Raw genomic sequence first — 18,696 nt, forward strand, 5'->3', positions numbered from 1 at the left:
GTAGGTTTGATTTTTACAGTAACAAGTTGAAGAAAAATTCCATTATTGGGCCCATGGGCTTCTTGGTACCCTTTAGGCTTATTTTGTTTGTATTTCAAGTTGTTGTGAATGTTTTCCTTACTTTTTTTTTTTAATGTTTCTGGTTATGTTTGGAAGTGTTTCCCTTGACATCCAGCTCTGAGTCTCTGGGCAGTGTGCTTTTTCAAATGCATATAAATAGAACTTTAATGAAAGCAGTGTCATATGTTAATCACTGTGGAGCTCCAATTTATAGGAAAAACATTTGAAAATAAAATGGACACATAGTATCTGGTTTATACATGGCACTCAATATGAGTGTGTTTTGTAAGCTTCTACATACCATTAAAATATTACCTGATAGCACCGACAACAAAAGGCACAGATTACCCTTCACAGGTCTGAGGGAGAGCCTGGAAATCTCTGAGTATAGGGCCTTGATCTGCATTTTAAACTGGTTTGCTACATTCTTTTGAGCACTGCAGTTCATGTCCCTAGGGAGCCTGACATGTCTTTAAGGGCTCCCTCCCTCTCAGGACTCAGTCTTATATCCTCCAGGAGAAGTTCCCTTCCCTTGCCTCCTCTTCCATCCTGGTATGTCTTTTACCATCTGCAGTGATTTTCATATAGATTTTCCTCCACTTATGATAGGGTTACATCCTGATAAATGCACTGAAGGTTGAAAATATCTTAAGTAAAAAATGCGTTTAATAAACTTAACTTACCAAACATCATGGCTTCGTCTAGCCTACCTTAAACGTCCTCAGAACATTTAACACTAGCCTACAGTTGGGCAAAATTATCTAACACAAAGCCTATTTTATAATAAAGTACTGAATATCTCATGTAAGGTATTGAATACTGTACTGAAAGTGAAAAACAAAATAGTTGTAAGTGTATCAGTTGTTTACCCTTGTAATTGTGCAGCTCAAAGACACTGCCCAGCATCACAAGAAAGTATCAGTATCATACCGTATATTGCTAGCCTGGGAAAAGATCAAAATTGGAAGTATGGTTTCTACTGAGTGAGTCTTGCTTTCACACCATCATAAAGTCAAAAAGTCATAAGTCGAACCATCATCAGTAGAGGACCATATACTGGATTTTTTTCCCTTGGTTTCCCACCTCTCTTCGTGAGCAGTAAACCCAAATTGCTCAGTGTACTTTCGGTGGAGGCACCCTACCCAGTCTCACACCTAACTTCTGCTGCTCATCCAGCATGTGGGACAGTATTTTTTACAAAATATAGATATTTTTAAGGTATCTCTGATTTTCCACCAAAAAAAAAAAGAAAAAGAAAAAGTCTCTCTGAGATACTGGGAACGCTGGAGGAAATTCTGAGAATGTAAACCAGATTCATGCCTCCGGGGGTTAAGCAACCAGTCTACTGACGATAGAGGTTAAGGGTGCAGCCCCTGAAGTTGGACTGCTCAGCCTTGAAGCCAGCCTCTGTGGCTTGAGAGCTATGTGACCTCTGGCTAGTGCTTTAACCTTCCTGAACATAGTTTTCTCTTATGCAAAAAGGGGATATCAGTACCTACCTCAAATGGTTGTATTAAAGGAATTTACATATATAAAGCACCTAGAAAAAAATGCCACTAAGGGTTTACTATCTTAATCATCATCATTATCTTTCCATGGAATATCAGACCTGGATCAAATTCTGTTTTCAAGATATTAATGATGATCCTATATAAAAGAACATCTTTCTCACTTTGTGTCTCTCATGAGTTCAGGTTTCCCTGGGACTCCTGCATGGCCATGCTACTCACATCCTGTGGCCTCCAGAGCGCTGGCAGAAATTGGAATCTGTTCTTCCTCCAGAGCGCTTGCCCATTCAGAGTGAAGAGGACTGCCTGCGTGGATCTCCCTGAGCTGCTGCTATGGGGAGGCACCACCACCAACCCGAGGAAGAGGGATGGAGAAGAGGAACACCATAGGGGCAAAGCTTCCGCCAAGATGATGCTGTGCAAGAAACATTTCTATCAGTCACATTAAGATGATCTGTATTAGTAGAGAAAGAATTTTAAAATATTAAACAGTATTAAGTGTCACCTGATTTTTGTGTTAAATTGTAATACCCTGTTTAATGCCAAAAAAATGCAGACCTTTGGGAATATGAAAATTTTATTCCCATATGTCTCAAAGGGGATAAATTTTGGATTTTTTTATGCATACATATTCTATTGATTGTTAGGTTTTGATTTTGGAGCTTGCTGCTGGAAGGATATGAAGACTAATATTTACTTCCATCACATAGTATTACTCAGTTACTCTTAAGATGGAAGATGAAGAAACATTACACACATAGTGTTAGGAATTATAATTGACAGTATCTACAATGCAGTGACTGTCAGTTAGGAAGAACAGTAAACTATGATGTAAAAATAAAACACTGATTTGTTCAGGTACTGTTTTGGGTGTTTATTATTTGACCTGTAATAATCATCCATTAATAAGGAATACATTCTCTCTTTGGGAAGGAAGGAAGTAATGGGGAATCAATTCTCTCAATATTTTCATATAGCCAAATCTTTCTTACTGGCCCTTTTTTAATCCAGAACTTCTTAGTGATCTCATGCCTATTCACATTGATGAGTAAACCTATTTGTCAATATTCGGTTACTGTTTGGTAAAATGTTCTGAGTGAAATGGAAAAATCACTCCAGATCAAACAAATTTGATTTTTTTTCCCTCCCAATGATTTTTCAGTGCTCATGTCTATAATTCTGAAATCACTATTGAAAAGTGGAGTAATATTGGCATAATAGATTTTATAATTGTATAGCTAAGGAGGTAAATTCCCTGCATGCAAGTCTATATGTATGAAGCTTTTCTTTTTTTCCTCCCATTGGTTGGAGGTTTGTGCTTATGGAAACTACATCTCTAGCTCAATCTCCTCTGTGTGCCTCGTCTCATTTTCTTTCGTTTCATCGGCAGACAAGATCCCAAACAAGGTTTAGCCATCTTGCAAATGTGGATGCAAACTCATTAGCTGGCAGGAACAGAAAGAGCAACAGCAAAAAACATATGCAGATTAAGAGTTACTAATAATAATTCATTAGCATCATACTAGCTAGTTTAACACACATCAATGAGTACTTATATACTAAGGTTGGTCAAAATTATCATGTTTTTAAAAATATCTGCTTAATATCTCTCCGTGGATCTATATTATCCTTATGAGTTCTTCATTTCCATTTCCCTCTCTTCCCCAACTTGAACTTCACACTTTGGCCTTTAACTGCAGATTACCAAATTCTCATTGCTATTTCAAGGCTTGAAACTTTTTTACCCCTTGGTGAAGTGCATCCCCTGGGATTATATGTAAAATATTGCGTGCATAAGAGTATTAATCCTTTAGTTACTAGAACATAGGAAAGTTCGGGGACTATGGAAGACAGGATTGGGGGTGATAATGAGGGGGGACAGAGTAGAGAACAAATAAAGGGGTATCTGGATTAGCTGCTACTTACCCTGGTATGGAAGAATTTGGTATTTTAACAGTTCAGCAAATTGGCTATCAGCCTTATTACCTTATTGACTATTTGTGTCTTCCTATTCAAACTATTAATTCAAGATTGTAAATCTTCAGACAGGAGACAAATGCTCCTTCTATTTAATTTTGTATTCTCAAGCCATCTAGCATATCACCAGCAGAGTTAATTCTTGATGCTTGTTGAACAACTCAGCTCATAAGCTACCTCCTCAAAGATGAAACTCCAGGCAGAGTTTCTGTGTTACCTAGTATGTACTTTCATGAGTGCATCAATCACTCTCACTGTTAACCAAGAAAGAGTTCTTAATTGTCAACACTCCCAGGGCCAGCAAGAGGCAACAGACCCAGGAGCCCAGTCTTTCTGTGAAAAAGGCCTGTTAGCTTATATTCATAGTTATGGCCTGAGGGACAGGATTCTAATTAAACACACATATAAGGGCTGACTGTAATCCTTTCCAGAGACCTCAGAGGGCAGGCACTATCTTTGCACTCTCCCTCTGTCATGTTGCAGAGCCCCAGTATCTCCCAGAGAAGAGCCTTATACATGTCTGGTGCCCTGGTTTTTGTGACTGCCACCCATGGGACACCCTTTGGTCACTGGCTCTGGTGGCCAGCAGGGCTGGCATTCATGTGTCCCATGGGACTGTAATAATTGGAAAGTCACTTCTTGCCTGGCTACCACCCCCAGGGCACTGCACAGTCAGGAGACTGAAACCTGCACCCAGTCTTTCTGTGACAAAGGCCTATTTGCTTGACCTGGAACTTTATTCTGAGGGCAGGGATCTGGTTTAGCACACATCTAGGGGCCTACTGAGGTAAGAACAGCACGGACAGAGGTGGGTGGATGCCATATTTGTGCTCTCCCTCTGCCTCATTCCAGGTTACCAGCATGTCCCAGAAAACAGCTTGTCTGGCACCCTGATTTTTGTAACTGCCACCCAGAAGACTCCTCTAGATTTCCTGGCTCTGGTGGCCAGTGAGATTTATGCTTGTGATCCCACAGGACTACATGTATTTACGTACTTTAAAAGCTGCCGCCTGAGGGCCTGGCTTCCAAACCACTTGAATCTAGGTGCTGACTGAGATCCTCTCCTCCACTGACAGGTCTTGGCACACCCTCAACTACAAGGAGCCACTAAAAATAAAACAGGCTGCATGAACAATCACAAAGGATTTACAGACAACCAAGAGCTAAGGCAGAGTAGAACAATAAGGTTCATCTCCTACACAAGGCCACTCCTTTAAGACTGGGAGAGATGGTTGTTTTATTTAGTGCGTAGAAACCAACACAGAGAGTCAAGGTAAATGAAGAAATAGGAATATATTCCAAATGAAAGAACAAGATAAAACCTCAGAAAGTCAATAATGAAACAGATAAGTGATTTACCTGAAAAAATTTCAAAATAGTGGTAATAAAGATGGTCACCAAACTTGGGAGAAGAATGAATGAACACAGTGAGAACTTCAAAAAAGAGAAAATATACAAAAGTGCCAAAGAGAAGTCACAGAGCTGAAGAATATAATAACTGAACTGAAAAAGACACTAGAGGGATTCAACAGCAGACTAGATGAAACAAAAGAAAGGATCAATGGAATTGAAGACAGAGTGGTGGAACTCACACAATAGGAGCAGCAAAAAGAATAAAGAATGAAAAAAAGTAGAGATAGTTGAAGGGGCTTATGGGACAACATCAAGAAGACCAACATTTTCATTATAAGGGTCCCAGAAGGAGAAGAGAGGGGGGAAAACTCATTTGAATAATGCCTGAAAACTTTCCTAACCTGGGGAAGGAAACAGACATCCAGATCCAGAAAACCCAGAAAGTTCCAAAAAAGATGAACTCAAATAGACCCACACCAAGACACATTATAATTAAACTGTCAAAAGTCAAAGACAAGAAGAGAATCCAAGCAGCAAGAGACAAATAACTTGTTATGTTATGCACAAGGCAACCCCCATAAGATCATCAGCAGATTTTTCAGCAGAAACTTTGTAGGCTAGAAGGGAGTGACACAGTATACTCAAAATGCTGAAAGAAAAAAAAACAACAACTTCCAATCAAGAATACTCCACCTGGCAAAGTTGTTGAAGGAGAGGTAAAGAGTTTTCCAGACAAGCAAAAGATAAAAGAGTTCATTGTCACTAAACCAGCCTTACAAGAAAAGTTAAGGAGACTTCTTTAAGCTGAAATGAAATGGTGCTAATTAGTAACAGGAAAACATATGAAAGTATAAATCTCACGGGAGAAGTTAAATATATAGTAAAATTCAGAAAAATGTAAAGGTGGTGGTTGAATCACTTATAAAGCTAGTATGAAGGTTAAAAGACAATGGTAATAAAAATAACTATAGCTACAACAATTAGTTAAAGGATACACAAGATAAAAAGATGTAAAATATGACATCAAAACTATAAAACATGGAAGGGAGTAAAAATATAAAAAGCTGTAGATTGCATTCAAACTTAACTTAAATTGTTATAAATTGTTTTATGTAAACCTCATGATAACCACAAAGCAAAAACCTAGATACATAAAAGGAAAATAGAAAAGAAACTAAGCATACCGCTACAGAAAATCATCAAGTCACAAAGGAAGAGAGCAAGAGAAGAAGAAAGAAACAGAGGAAATATGAAACATCCAGAAAACAATTAACAAAATGGGAATAAGTACCAACCTATCAATAATTATTTTAAATATAAATGTCTTTTGATTGGAGAATTTAGTCCATAGAGTGGCTGAATGGATTTAAAAAAAAAAAAAGACCCATCTATAGGCTTCCTACAAGATACTAACTTGAGACGTAAGACACACTGAAAATTATAAGACATCGATAGGAAAAATTGATGAAGACACAAATAAATGGAAAGATATCCAGTGCTTATGGATTGGAAACATTAATATTGTTAAAATGTCTATACTACCCAAAGCAATCTATAGATTTAATGCAATCCCTATCAAAAGATGCATGGCATTTTTTACAGAACTAGAACAAAAACTCCCAAAATTCATATGGAACCATGAAAGAGCCTGAATTGCCAAAGCAACCTTGAGAAAAAAGAACAAAGCTGGAGGTTTCACACTTCCTGACTTCACATTATACTCAAAACTACAGTCATCAAACCAGTACAGTACTGGCACAAAAAGAGACACATAGATCAGTGGAACATAATAGAAATCCCAGAAATAAACCTATTCACTTATGGTCAATTAATCAATGGAGAAAAGACAGTCTCTTCAATAGGTGGTACTGGAAAAACTGGACAGTTACATGTAAAAAAATGAGATTAGAACATTTCTCCTATCAAACTTTCAATGACATTTTTCACAGAAATAGATCAAAAAATCCTAAAATTTATAAAGAACCACAAAAGACCCTGAATATTCAAAAACAATCTTGAGAAAGTACAAAGCTTGAGCCATCATCCTTCTTGACTTCAAACTATGTATCAAAGCTATAGTAATCAAAACAGTATGGTACTAGCATAAAAAAGACACACAGATCAATGGAACAGAATAGACAGCCCAGAAATAAACCCATGCATATATGGTCAATTAGTTTATGACTTAAGGAGCTAAGAATATACAATAGTTTCCAGGACAGTTTTTCAATAAATGGTGTTGGGAAAACTGGACAGCCACACGCAAAAGAATGAAACTGGACCACCATCTTACACCATACACAAAAATTGCCTCAAAATGGATTAAAAACTTGAATGTAATATCTGAAACCATTAAAAGAAAATATAGGTGGTAAGTTCCTTGACATTGGTCTTGGTGATGATTTTTTGGATTTGACATCAAAAGCAAAGGCAACCAAAGCAAAAATAAACAAGTACGACTACATCAAACTAAAAGCTTCTGCACAGCAAAGGAAACCATCAACAAAAGAGAAAGTCAACCTACCGAATTGGAGAAAATATTTGCAAATCATATATCTGATAAGGGCTTAATATCCAGAATATATTTTTTTTTTTAAAACTCATAAAACTCAACAGCAAAAAAAAAAAAAAAAAAAATCCAATTAAAAAATGGGCAGGCTTCCCTGGTGGCGCAGTGGTTGAGAATCTGCCTGCCAATGCAGGGGACACGGGTTCGAGCCCTGGTCTGGGAAGATCCCACATGCCGCAGAGCAACTGGGCCCGTGAGCCACAATTACTGAGCCTGCGCGTCTGGAGCCTGTGCTCCGCAACAGGAGAGGCCACGATAGCGAGAGGCCCGCGCACCGCGATGAAGAGTGGCCCCCGCTTGCCACAACTAGAGAAAGCCCTCGCACAGAAACGAAGACCCAACACAGCCAAAAACAAATAAATAAATAAATTTAAAAAAAAAAAAAAAAAAAAAAAAAAAAAATGGGCAAAGCCTCTGAATAGACATTTTTCCAAAGAAGACATACAGATGAACAACAGGTACAAGCACATATAAAGGGGCTCAACATCACAATCATCAGGGAAATGAAAATCAAAACCACAATGAGATATCACCTCACACCAGTTAAAATGTCTACCAAAAACAAAAGAAATAAATGTTGGCAAGGATACAGAAAAAAGGGAACTCCTATGCACTGTTGGTGGAAATGTAAATTGGTGCAGCCACTATGGAAAACAATATGTACATTCCTCAGAAAATTAGAACTACCATATGATCCAGCAATTCCGCTTCTGGGTATTTAATCTGCAGGAAACAAAAATACTAACTCAAAAAGATATAGGCACCCCTATTTTCATTGCAGTATTATTACAATAGCCAAGACTTCGATACAACCTAAGTATCCACTGACAGATGAATAGATAGAGAAAACATGGTATATATATCCAATGGAATATTATTCAACCATTTAAAAAAAGGAAAGCTTGTCATTTATGGCAACATAAACCTGAGGACATTACACTAAGTGAAATAATTCAGACAGAAAAAGACAAATATTGTATGATTTCACTTACATGTGAAAACCAAAAAAAAAAAAAAAAAAAGACAGAAAAAAAGAAAAAAACAAGCTCATAGATACAGAGAACAGATTGGCGGTTGCCAGAGGTGGGGGTGGGCGGGCAGTGGTGAGGTGTGAAATGGATACAAGGTGTCAAAAGTACAGACTTTCAGTTATAAGTCATGGGGATGCAATGTACAGCATGGTGACTACAGCTAATGATACTGTATGGCATATTTGAAAGTTGTTTCAGAGAATAGATCTTAAAAGTTCTTATCACAAGAAAAAAATTATAACTATGTATGGTGGTGGATGTTAACTTATTGTGGTGATCATTTCATAATACATGGAAATATTGAGTCATCATGTTGCATACCTGAAACCAATATAATGCTATATGTCATTTATACCTCAATTAAAAAAAAATTTGGAGACACCCATTTCTCCAATTTGGGTTTTGATTTCTTGTTATCTTTTAAATTCTCTCCTCTCCTGCTAAATTTAAGAAGTGAAAGTGATCCAAACTATAAATTTCTCACCAAGAGCTGCCTTCCTACACTACCAGTTTTCCTTCTTAAATACATGAGAATAAAGCTCTTAAAAATTTATATTTTAAAAGTCAGAAATCTCTCGAGCATCTCTCTCAAAACCGACTTCCAATAAACAAAATCCTCAGCAATGTCCTTATTTTGCCACAGTCACTCTTTCCTTCATTAGTATGGCAGAGGCTTTAAGCAGTTCACCAAAATCATTTACCTCTTTTTCCTAGAAATACCACTAAGTTATGTTCTCCAGGTTCCCCTGCAGTTAGTTATGACCATGTTTCTGAGTTCTTGCCAACTCAGATTATGATTAAAAATGATTAATGTGTCTGGTGCATAAAACCTTTCATGGGCTTCTCCAGCCTCTTCCCATGTCTTCCGGTGGGAGGCTTATGATTATAAGACCTTAAGGGTAACAGAAGCACATGATGGAAAATGTGTGGGTCCCTGAGTGACTATCTGAAAAAAGGCCAACACAACTGAAACATTTTCCCTGGACTATTAAGTGAGCAAGAAACACATTTCTATTCTGTAAAGTCATTGAGATGTTGAAGTCTGTTAACACAACCAAGTCTCCCTTAACTAACATAGGTTAATTAATAGAGATTCCTATAGTGAAGGATTCCTAGTATAGCTTAAAGGACTGTCTCAGGGTTAGCTCTTCTTTGAGTCAAGACTATCATGCCTCTCTTTCAAAGGTTAAGGTCTCTCTCCAAAATTTGATAACAAATTTCATATGCATTTCAGTCTCAAAATCAGCTGATTACTTAATTTTTGATCTTCAAATAGGAAAGACAACATTACGAACCATTCTAGTATATTGACAGTTGGAAAGATTATAGAATGGAAACTTTCACCTGGCAGGGCAAAATGGGAAGGGTATCAAATTCATCTGGGAAAATATATCAAATTCAGGAGGAATTTGTTATGTTAAATAGTTTACACGATAACAGAAATTCAATTTGGGCTTTTACCTTAGTTTGATCTTACTGACATTTAAGTTGAAGCTACAGTAATTTTTTCATTACTTTATATACTTTAAATCACAAGATTAGCCAGTCTTTAATCAGTCCTACTAACAGGGTAGTATCCAATCCTCAGCTGCAAAGAATCCAGATGCACCCACTAGAGAGATGGGAGTACATACAAAGAACCTGAGGACCCTCATAAGAGGTTTCATATCCAAACATAGCATCCAAGGGCTGACAAGAAGTGAGGTCCCACTGACCTTCTCCAATGCAGGCCTCTAGTTCTACTCTTTTCAGTCTTCTCACAAAACATATATCCTCTATTTTGGATGAAACATTACTTCTTCAAGGAGAATGGGAGCCCTAAGCATACATATTTTCCCCTCAGATCATCCTAACCCCATTCCTCCTTTTTTTTTTTTTTTTTAAATGACTTTTTTTTTTTTTAATTAATAGCTACTTTATTTATTTATTTATTTTATTTATTTATGGCTGTGTTGGGTCTTCGTTTCGTGCGAGGGCTTTCTCTAGTTGCGGCAAGCGGGGGCCACTCTTCATCGCGGTGCGCAGGCCTTTCACTATCGCGGCCCCTCCCGTTGCGGAGCATACGCTCCAGACGCGCAGGCTCAGTAGTTGTGGCTCACGGGCCCAGTTGCTCCGCGGCATGTGGGATCTTCCCAGACCAGGGCTCGAACCCGTGTCCCCTGCATTGGCAGGCAGATTCTCAACCACTGCGCCACCAGGGAAGCCCCCATTCCTCCTTTTTGAAAGAACAAAATACTTCTCACCAATTTTCTCATATTGTTGCAGTTTCTGTGGTCTTTATACAGAGCTTTACTCTCTCTGGGCAATGTCATAGATAAAAACGCTGCCCAGACTCAAAACCACAAGCATGTCTCTATCCCTCTCCAAGTATATTTATCTAATTCATCTATTCACCTTCTTTGAAGATTAATTCATACCCTCTCCACTTTTACACCTTCTCCTAATGCTCTCCCTGAACGAATGATTTTGCTTCCAATTTAATGAGAATATATAAGGAATAAGAAGAGGACTTCATCAGTCTGCCATAACCATGTCTAACAGCCTATGTGTACCTGTATCCATGTATTCTGCTTCCTGACTGATAGATAAACTAATTAAAATGCACCTTTTCATTTCAGGAAACTGAATCCATGACTAGGAAGATAAATCTGAAAATATATTCAGACTGCAGTACAAATTACTTTAAAAATGTATATATAAGAATTCTCTTATGTCCACTTTGTATTAGATCCAAGCCCTTTTACCTAGTCAAGGAAATTACTCTAGTAACTGACACCCCTCTCTGCATTACCAATTTTTCCTTTCTCCACATCATTCCCATCAGCATATAAATATGCTGTAATTTCTCCCACCTGACAACTCTTTCCCTTGACACATGCCCCCTTGTACTCTACTCACTCTCTTCAATCCCTTCTCCTTTTATAAAACAACTCCTCAAAAGAGTTGCCCACACTCTCTGTCTCTATTTCTTCCTTTTTGATTCCCTTTGAAACCAAATCCATTCAAGCTTTGACCCCTACCACTCAACTAGAACTTTTTGTGTTAAGGTCACCAGAGACCTCCAATATGCCAAAATCAATTCCCAGCCTTCATTTAACTTGACCTTTCAACAACATTTGATATTGCTTACCACTCCCTCCCTTATATATTTTATTCACTTGCCTCCTGGGGATTGACTATTTCTTGGTACCCCTATAGTTCACTAACAATTCCTACTCAGTAGCCTTGGTAGGTTCCTTCTCACCTTGTCAACTTCTAACTATTAGCATCCTCTAGGGATCTTTTAACCTCTTCTGTCTATGATCATTCTATTGATGATCCCTGAGCCTTGGAGAGAGGAAGTTTCTGCCCAGGCTGCTCTGAGCCCTCGAGCCGTCTGAGAATCACAACTAGAAAAATACTGCATTGCAAGTATTTTCTCCCATTCCATTGATTACTTTTTCATTTTGTTGATTGCTTCTTTGCTCTGCAGAAACTTTTTAGTTTGATGTAGTCCTAAACGTTTTTAGCTTAATTATGGTAATCATTTCATAATGTATATCAAATCATCACATTGTGCACCTTAAATATATACAATTTTTATTTGTCAATCATACCTTAATGCAGCTGGAAAAAAATTAAGAGGAAAATACAGTTTTCACTTTTCAAAACTAGATATGAGTATCAAAATCACCTGGAAAAATCTTCTCAAAGCTTATGGCCAGAGAAAGGATCACCACAAAATATTCATTGAGAGAAGAAACCTGAATTTCCTATTATATTTTTTATTTTAATTAAATGTAAAGCACGAAGCACCACTTATTTCTTTAGTGAGGTATCTTTTTTGTAGAATAGAAAAATGAGACTAATTCTACACCCACTCCCACAACCATCAATATAATGACGATGGTGATAGACATATTCTGGCTATGTAGGAGGATGTAATTATTTTTAGGAAATATATGTGGAAGTATATCAGGTTAAAGTATTCTACAAAAATGTTTAAATTCTTGAATATAAAATGAGGGGCATATACGGACCCATTGCATTGTTCTTCCAATTTTTCTACAGGTTTGAATGTTTTCAACATTTTAAAAATGAGAGAAGAAAAGGCTGAGTCAGGATGGCATACTAGAAGGACGTGGAATTTGCGTCTCCTCACAACTATGGCACCTACCAGGCACTGGTGGGGGACCACGGACACCTAAGGGGACAGGAGGAACCCCCAGTGATGGGTTAGGACGAGGGGCGTGGGGGGAGTGAAGGGGGAGGAGAAGTGGAGGTGGGATGGGACTGGCATCCCTGAGGTGCAGCTGGGGGAAGGGAAGGGACCCCACGCCTGAAGGGGGAAATTGGGGAGCCATTGGGAGGGCAGAGGATCAAAAGGGACCATGGCCAGGTGTCCCCTGCCCACTTGGACTCCCAGGAACATGTTGAGATCCCAGGCCTGATCCTCTGCCCATCTAGGCCCCCTCCAACCACTCGGGTCCTGAGGGAGTGGGAGGGAGGGAAGGGGGAGCAAAAGTAAAGGCCGGACCTCTGGGACCAGGACCCCTGAGGGATGACTGCGGGAGGGAAGGAGTTCCCACACGCAGAGGGACCCACCCATGGTTAGGGATCCAGCGGCAACGGGGAAGACCCTGGGGGAGACAGTGGGGAAGGGGCGCAAAGGAACAGAAGGGAACGGGGCCAGTGCTTTCCCTGTCCACTTAGGCACAGGGAAGCCTGTTGGGCTCCCGGGCCTAATCCTCTGCCCTAGGAGCCTCCCTCCTGCAGCCCAGAGCCCAAGCCCCTCCCCTACATCCCCACCCAGGGCCCTACCTCTACATTCAGAGACCCCCTCCAATGTGCTGGGCCTAAACCCCACCCACACACCCTCACTCATGGCCCTACCTCCAAACTCTGGAACCCCACACTACAGAGGCCCTCCTTTCGACGTGCTGCCTCTCCCATTCTGTGCAGGTCCTAAGCAGAGGCCCCACCCCACGCTCAAATGTCACCACCCAACCTGCCTAGGTCCCACCCCACCATAAACCTCACCCCTGCCTAAGTTCCACCCCCACCTAAACTCCGCCCCCATAGCCAAGGTTTTTTTCTTTTTCTTTTTTTTTCTCTCTTTTAGATTGGGATTCTGTTTTACCTTGTTGATTCATCATTGTTGATTCTTTTATATTTTTATTTTTCCTAATAAATCTTTTATTTTTCTAATTTTATTTTATTCTTTATACTTTGTTAGTGATCTCTCCTTTTGGCTTGTTGCCTCTTTCCTTTTATTTTCTTTTTTTGGTTGTGGTTTTATTTTACTTTGTTGCAGTTTTTCCAGTTATAGTTTTATTTTTCCTAATATATTTTTTATCTTTCCAATTTTATTTTGTTTTTTATTCTTTGGTATTATACTGCTCCATTTTTTTTTCTTGCCTCCTTTTTTTTTTTTTAGCCACACCACGAAGCTTGCAGGACCTTGGTTCCCAGTGGGGAGGTTGGGCCCAAGCTCCTGTGGTGGGAGCTCCGAGTCCAAACTGCTGGGCTAACAGAGAACCTCAGACCCCAGGGAATGTCAATCGGAGTGAGGGTCCCTAGAAGTCCTCATCTCAGCACAAAGACCCAGCTGTATCCAACTGCCTGCAAACGTCAGGGCTGGACCTCTCAGGCCAAACAACGAGTAAGACAGGAAACCATCACCACCCATCAAAAAAAAAAAAAAAAAAAAAACAGAAACGACAAAAAAATACGTTACAATTGAAGGAGAAAGGCAAAAACCTACAAGACCAAATAAATGAAGACAAAATAGGCAATATACCTGAAAAAGAATTCAGAATAATGATAGTAAATATGATACAAAATCTTGGAAACAGAATGGAGAAAATACAAGAAACATTTAACAAGGATCTAGGAGAATTAAAGAGCAAACAAACAGTGATGAACAAAACAATTACTGAAATTAAAAATACTCTAGAAGGAATCAATAGCAGAATCACTGAGGCAGAAGAACAGATAAGTGACCTGGAAGATAAAATAGTGGAAATAACTACCACAGAGCAGAATAAAAAAAAAAAGAACGAAAAGAATTAAGGACAGTCTCAGATACCACTGGGAGTACATTGAACACACCAACATTCGAATTATAGGGGTCCCAGAAGAAGAAGAGAAAAAGAAAGGGTCTGAGAAAATATTTGAAGACATTATAGTTGAAATCTTCCCTAACATGGGAAAGGATATAGTCAATCAAGTCCAGGAAGCACAGAGAGTACCATAAAGGATAAACCCAAAGAGAAACACACTGAGACACATATTAATCAAACTATGAAAAATTAAGTACAAAGAAAAAATATTAAAAGTAGCAAGGGAAAAGCAACAAATAACATATAAGGGAATCCCCATGAGGTGAACAGCTGATTTCTCCGCAGAAATTCTGCAAGCCAGAAGGGAGTGGCAGGACATATATAAAGTGATGAAAGGGAAAAACCTAAAACCAAGTTTATTCTACCCAGCAAGGATCTCATTCAGATTTGACAGAGAAATTAAAACCTTTACAGATAAACAAAAGTTAAGAGAATTCAGCACTATCAAACCAGCTTTACAGCAAATGCTAAAGGAACTTCTCTAGACAGGAAACACAAGAGAAGGAAAAGACCTACAAAAATAAACCCCAAACAATTAAGAAAATGGTAATAGGAACATAGATATCAATAATTACCTTAAATGAAAATGGATTAAATGCTCCAAACAAAACACATAGACTGGCTGAATGGATACAAAAACAAGACCCATACATATGCTGTCTACAAGAGACCCACTTCAGACCTAGGGACACATACAGACTGAAAGTGAGGGGATGGATAAAGATATTCCATGCAAATGGAAATCAAAAGAAAGCTGGAGTAGCAATTCTCATATCAGACAAAATAGACCTTAAAATAAAGACTATTATGAGAGACAAAGAAGGACAGTATATAATGATCTAGAGATCAATCTGAGAAGAAGATATAACAATTGTAAATATTTATGCACCCAACATAGGAGCACTGCAATACATAAGGCAAATGCTAACATCCATAAAAGGGGAAATCAAAAGCAAATACAATAATAAGTGTAGCGGATTTTAACACCCACTTTCACCAATGGACAGATCATCCAAAATGAAAATAAATAAGGAAACACAAGCTTTAAATGACACATTAAACAGGATGGACTTAATTGATATTTATAGGATATTCCATCCAAAAAACACAGAATACACATTCTTCTCAAGTGCTCATGGAACATTCTCCAGGATAGATCATATCTTGGGTCACAAATCAAGCCTTGGTAAATTTAGGAAAACTGAAATCATATCAAGTATCTTTTCCGACCACAATGCTATGAGACTAGATATCAATTACAGGAAAAAAATCTGTAAGAAATACAAACACATGGAGGCTTAACAAGACACTACTTAATAACCAAGAGATCACTGAAGAAATCAAAGAGGACATCAAAAAATACCTAGAAACAAATGACAATGAAACCACGATGACCCAAAACCTATGGGATGCAGCAAAAGCAGTTCTAAGAGGGAAGCTTATAGCAATACAATCCTACCTTTAGAAACAAGAAACATCTCAAATAAACAACCAAACCTTACACTTAAAACAATTAGAGAAAGAAGAACAAAAAAACCCCAGACTTACCAGAAGGAAAGAAATCATAAAGATTAGATCAGAAATAAATGAAAAAGAAATGAAGGAAACGATAGCAAAGATCAATAAAACTAAAAGCTGGTTCTTTGAGAAAATAAACAAAATTGATAAACCATTAGCCAGACTTATCAAGAAAAAGGGAGAAGCCTCAAATCAATAGAATTAGAAATGAAAAAGGAGAAATAACAACTGACACTGCAGAAATACAAAGGATCATGAGAGATTACTACAAGCAACTATATGCCAATAAAACGGACAACCTGGAAGAAATGGACAAATTCTTAGAAAAGCACAACCTTCTGAGACTGAACCAGGAAGAAATAGAAAATATGAACAGACCAATCACAAGTAATGAAATTGAAACTGTGATTAAAAATCTTCCAACAAACAGAAGCCCAGGACCAGATGGCTTCACAGGAGAATTCTATTAAACATTTAGAGGAGAGCTAACACGTATCCTTCTCAAACTCTTCCAAAATATAGCAGAGGAAGGAACACTCCCAAACTCATTCTACGAGGCCACCATCACTCTGATACCAAAACCAGACAAAGATGTCACAAAGAAAGGAAACTACAGGCCAATATCAATGATGAACATAGACGCAAAAATCCTCAACAAAATACTAGCAAACAGAATCCAACAGCACATTAAAAGGATGATACACTATGATCAAGTGGGGTTTATCCCAGGAATGCAAGGATTCTTCAATATATGCAAAGCAATCAACATGACACACTATATTAACAAATTTAAGGAGAAAAACCATAGGTTCATCTCAATAGGTGCAGAGAAAGCTTCTGACAAAATTCAACACCATTTATGATAAAAACCCTCCAGAAACTAGGCATAGAGGGAACTAACCTCGACATAATAAAGGCCATATATGACAAACCCACAGCCAGCATCGTCCCCGATGGTGAAAAACTGAAACCATTTCCACTAAGATCAGAAACAAGACAAGGTTGCCCACTCTCACCATTCTTATTCAACATAGTTTTGGAAGTTTTAGCCACAGCAATCAGAGAAGACAAAGAAATAAAAGGAATCCAAATCGGAAAAGAAGAAGTAAAGCTGTCACTGTTTGCAGATGACATGATACTATACATAGAGAATCCTAAAGATGCTACCAGAAAACTACTAGAGCTAATCAATGAATTTGGTAAAGTAGCAGGATACAAAATTAATGCACAGAAATCTCTTGCATTCCTATACACTGATGATGAAAAATCTGAAAGAGAAATTAAGAAAACACTCCCATTTACCACTGCAACAAAAAGAATAAAATATCTAGGAATAAACCTACCTAAGGAGACAAAAGACCTGTATGCAGAAAATTATAAGACACTGATGAAAAAAATTAAAGATGATACAAATAGATGGAGAGATATACCATGTTCTTGGATTGGAAGAATCAACACTGTGAAAATGACTCTACTACCCAAAGCAATCTACAGAGTCAATGCAATCCCTATCAAACTACCACTGGCATTTTTCGCAGAACTAGAACAAAAAATTGCACAATTTGTATGGAAACACAAAAGGCCCTGAATAGCCAAAGCAATCTTGAGAAAGAAAAACGGAGCTGGAGGAATCAGGCTCCCTGACTTCAGACTATACTACAAAGCTACAGTGATCAAGACAGTGTGGTACTGGCACAGAAACAGAAATATAGATCAATGGAACAGGATAGAAAGCCCAGAGAGAAACCCACGTACATATAGTCACCTTATCTTTAACAAAGGAGGCAAGAATATACAGTGGAGAAAAGACAGCCTCTTCAATAAGTGGTGCTGGGAAAACTGGACAGCTACATATAAAAGAATGAAATTAGAACACTCCCTAACACCATACACAAAAATAAACTCAAAATGGATTAAAGACCTAAATGTAAGGCCAGACACCATCAAACTCTTAGAGGAAAACATAGGCAGAACACTCTATGACAAAAATCACAGCAAGATCCTTTTTGACCCACCTCCTAGAGAAATGGAAATAAAAACAAAAGTAAACAAATGGGACCTAATGAAACTTAAAAGCTTTTGCACAGCAAAGGAAACCATAAACAAGACGAAAAGACAACCTTAAGAATGGGAGAAAATATTTGTAAATGAAACAACTGACAAAGGATTAATCTCCAAAATTTACAAGCAGCTCATGCAGCTCAACATTAAAAAAACAAAAAACCCAATCCAAAAATGGGCAGAAGACCTAAATAGACATTTCTCCAAAGAAGATATGCAGATTGCCAACAGACACATGAAAGAATGCTAAACATCATTAATCATTAGAGAAATGCAAATCAAAACTACAATGAGATATCATCTGACACCGGTAGAATGTACATCATCAAAAAATCTACAAACAGTAAATGCTGTAGAGAGAGGGTGTGGAGAAATGGGAACCCTCTTGCACTGTTGGTGAGAATGTAAATTGAGACAGCCACTATGGAGAACAGTATGAAGGTTCCTTAAAAAACTAAAAATAGAACTACCATATGACCCAGCACTCCTACTACTGGGCATATACCCTGAGAAAACCA

The 18,696-nt window shown here is 38.2% G+C and overlaps 1 protein-coding gene across 2 annotated transcripts in view; it reads left to right on the forward strand.

The window, feature by feature from the left end:
* IMMP2L (inner mitochondrial membrane peptidase subunit 2) overlaps window positions 1-2,429 on the forward strand; it is a 904,017-nt gene extending 901,588 nt beyond the window's left edge. For both annotated transcript variants that reach the window (XM_059932691.1, XM_059932690.1), the window contains one exon: window positions 1,755-2,429. In XM_059932691.1, coding sequence (XP_059788674.1) covers window positions 1,755-1,892 — 138 coding nt within the window. In that variant the 3' untranslated portion in view covers window positions 1,893-2,429. The remainder of the gene's footprint in view (window positions 1-1,754) is intronic.
* Window positions 2,430-18,696: the final 16,267 nt, after the last annotated feature.

This window comes from Balaenoptera ricei, chromosome 9 (genome assembly GCF_028023285.1).
Source record: "Balaenoptera ricei isolate mBalRic1 chromosome 9, mBalRic1.hap2, whole genome shotgun sequence".
Taxonomy (NCBI): Eukaryota; Metazoa; Chordata; class Mammalia; order Artiodactyla; family Balaenopteridae; genus Balaenoptera; species Balaenoptera ricei.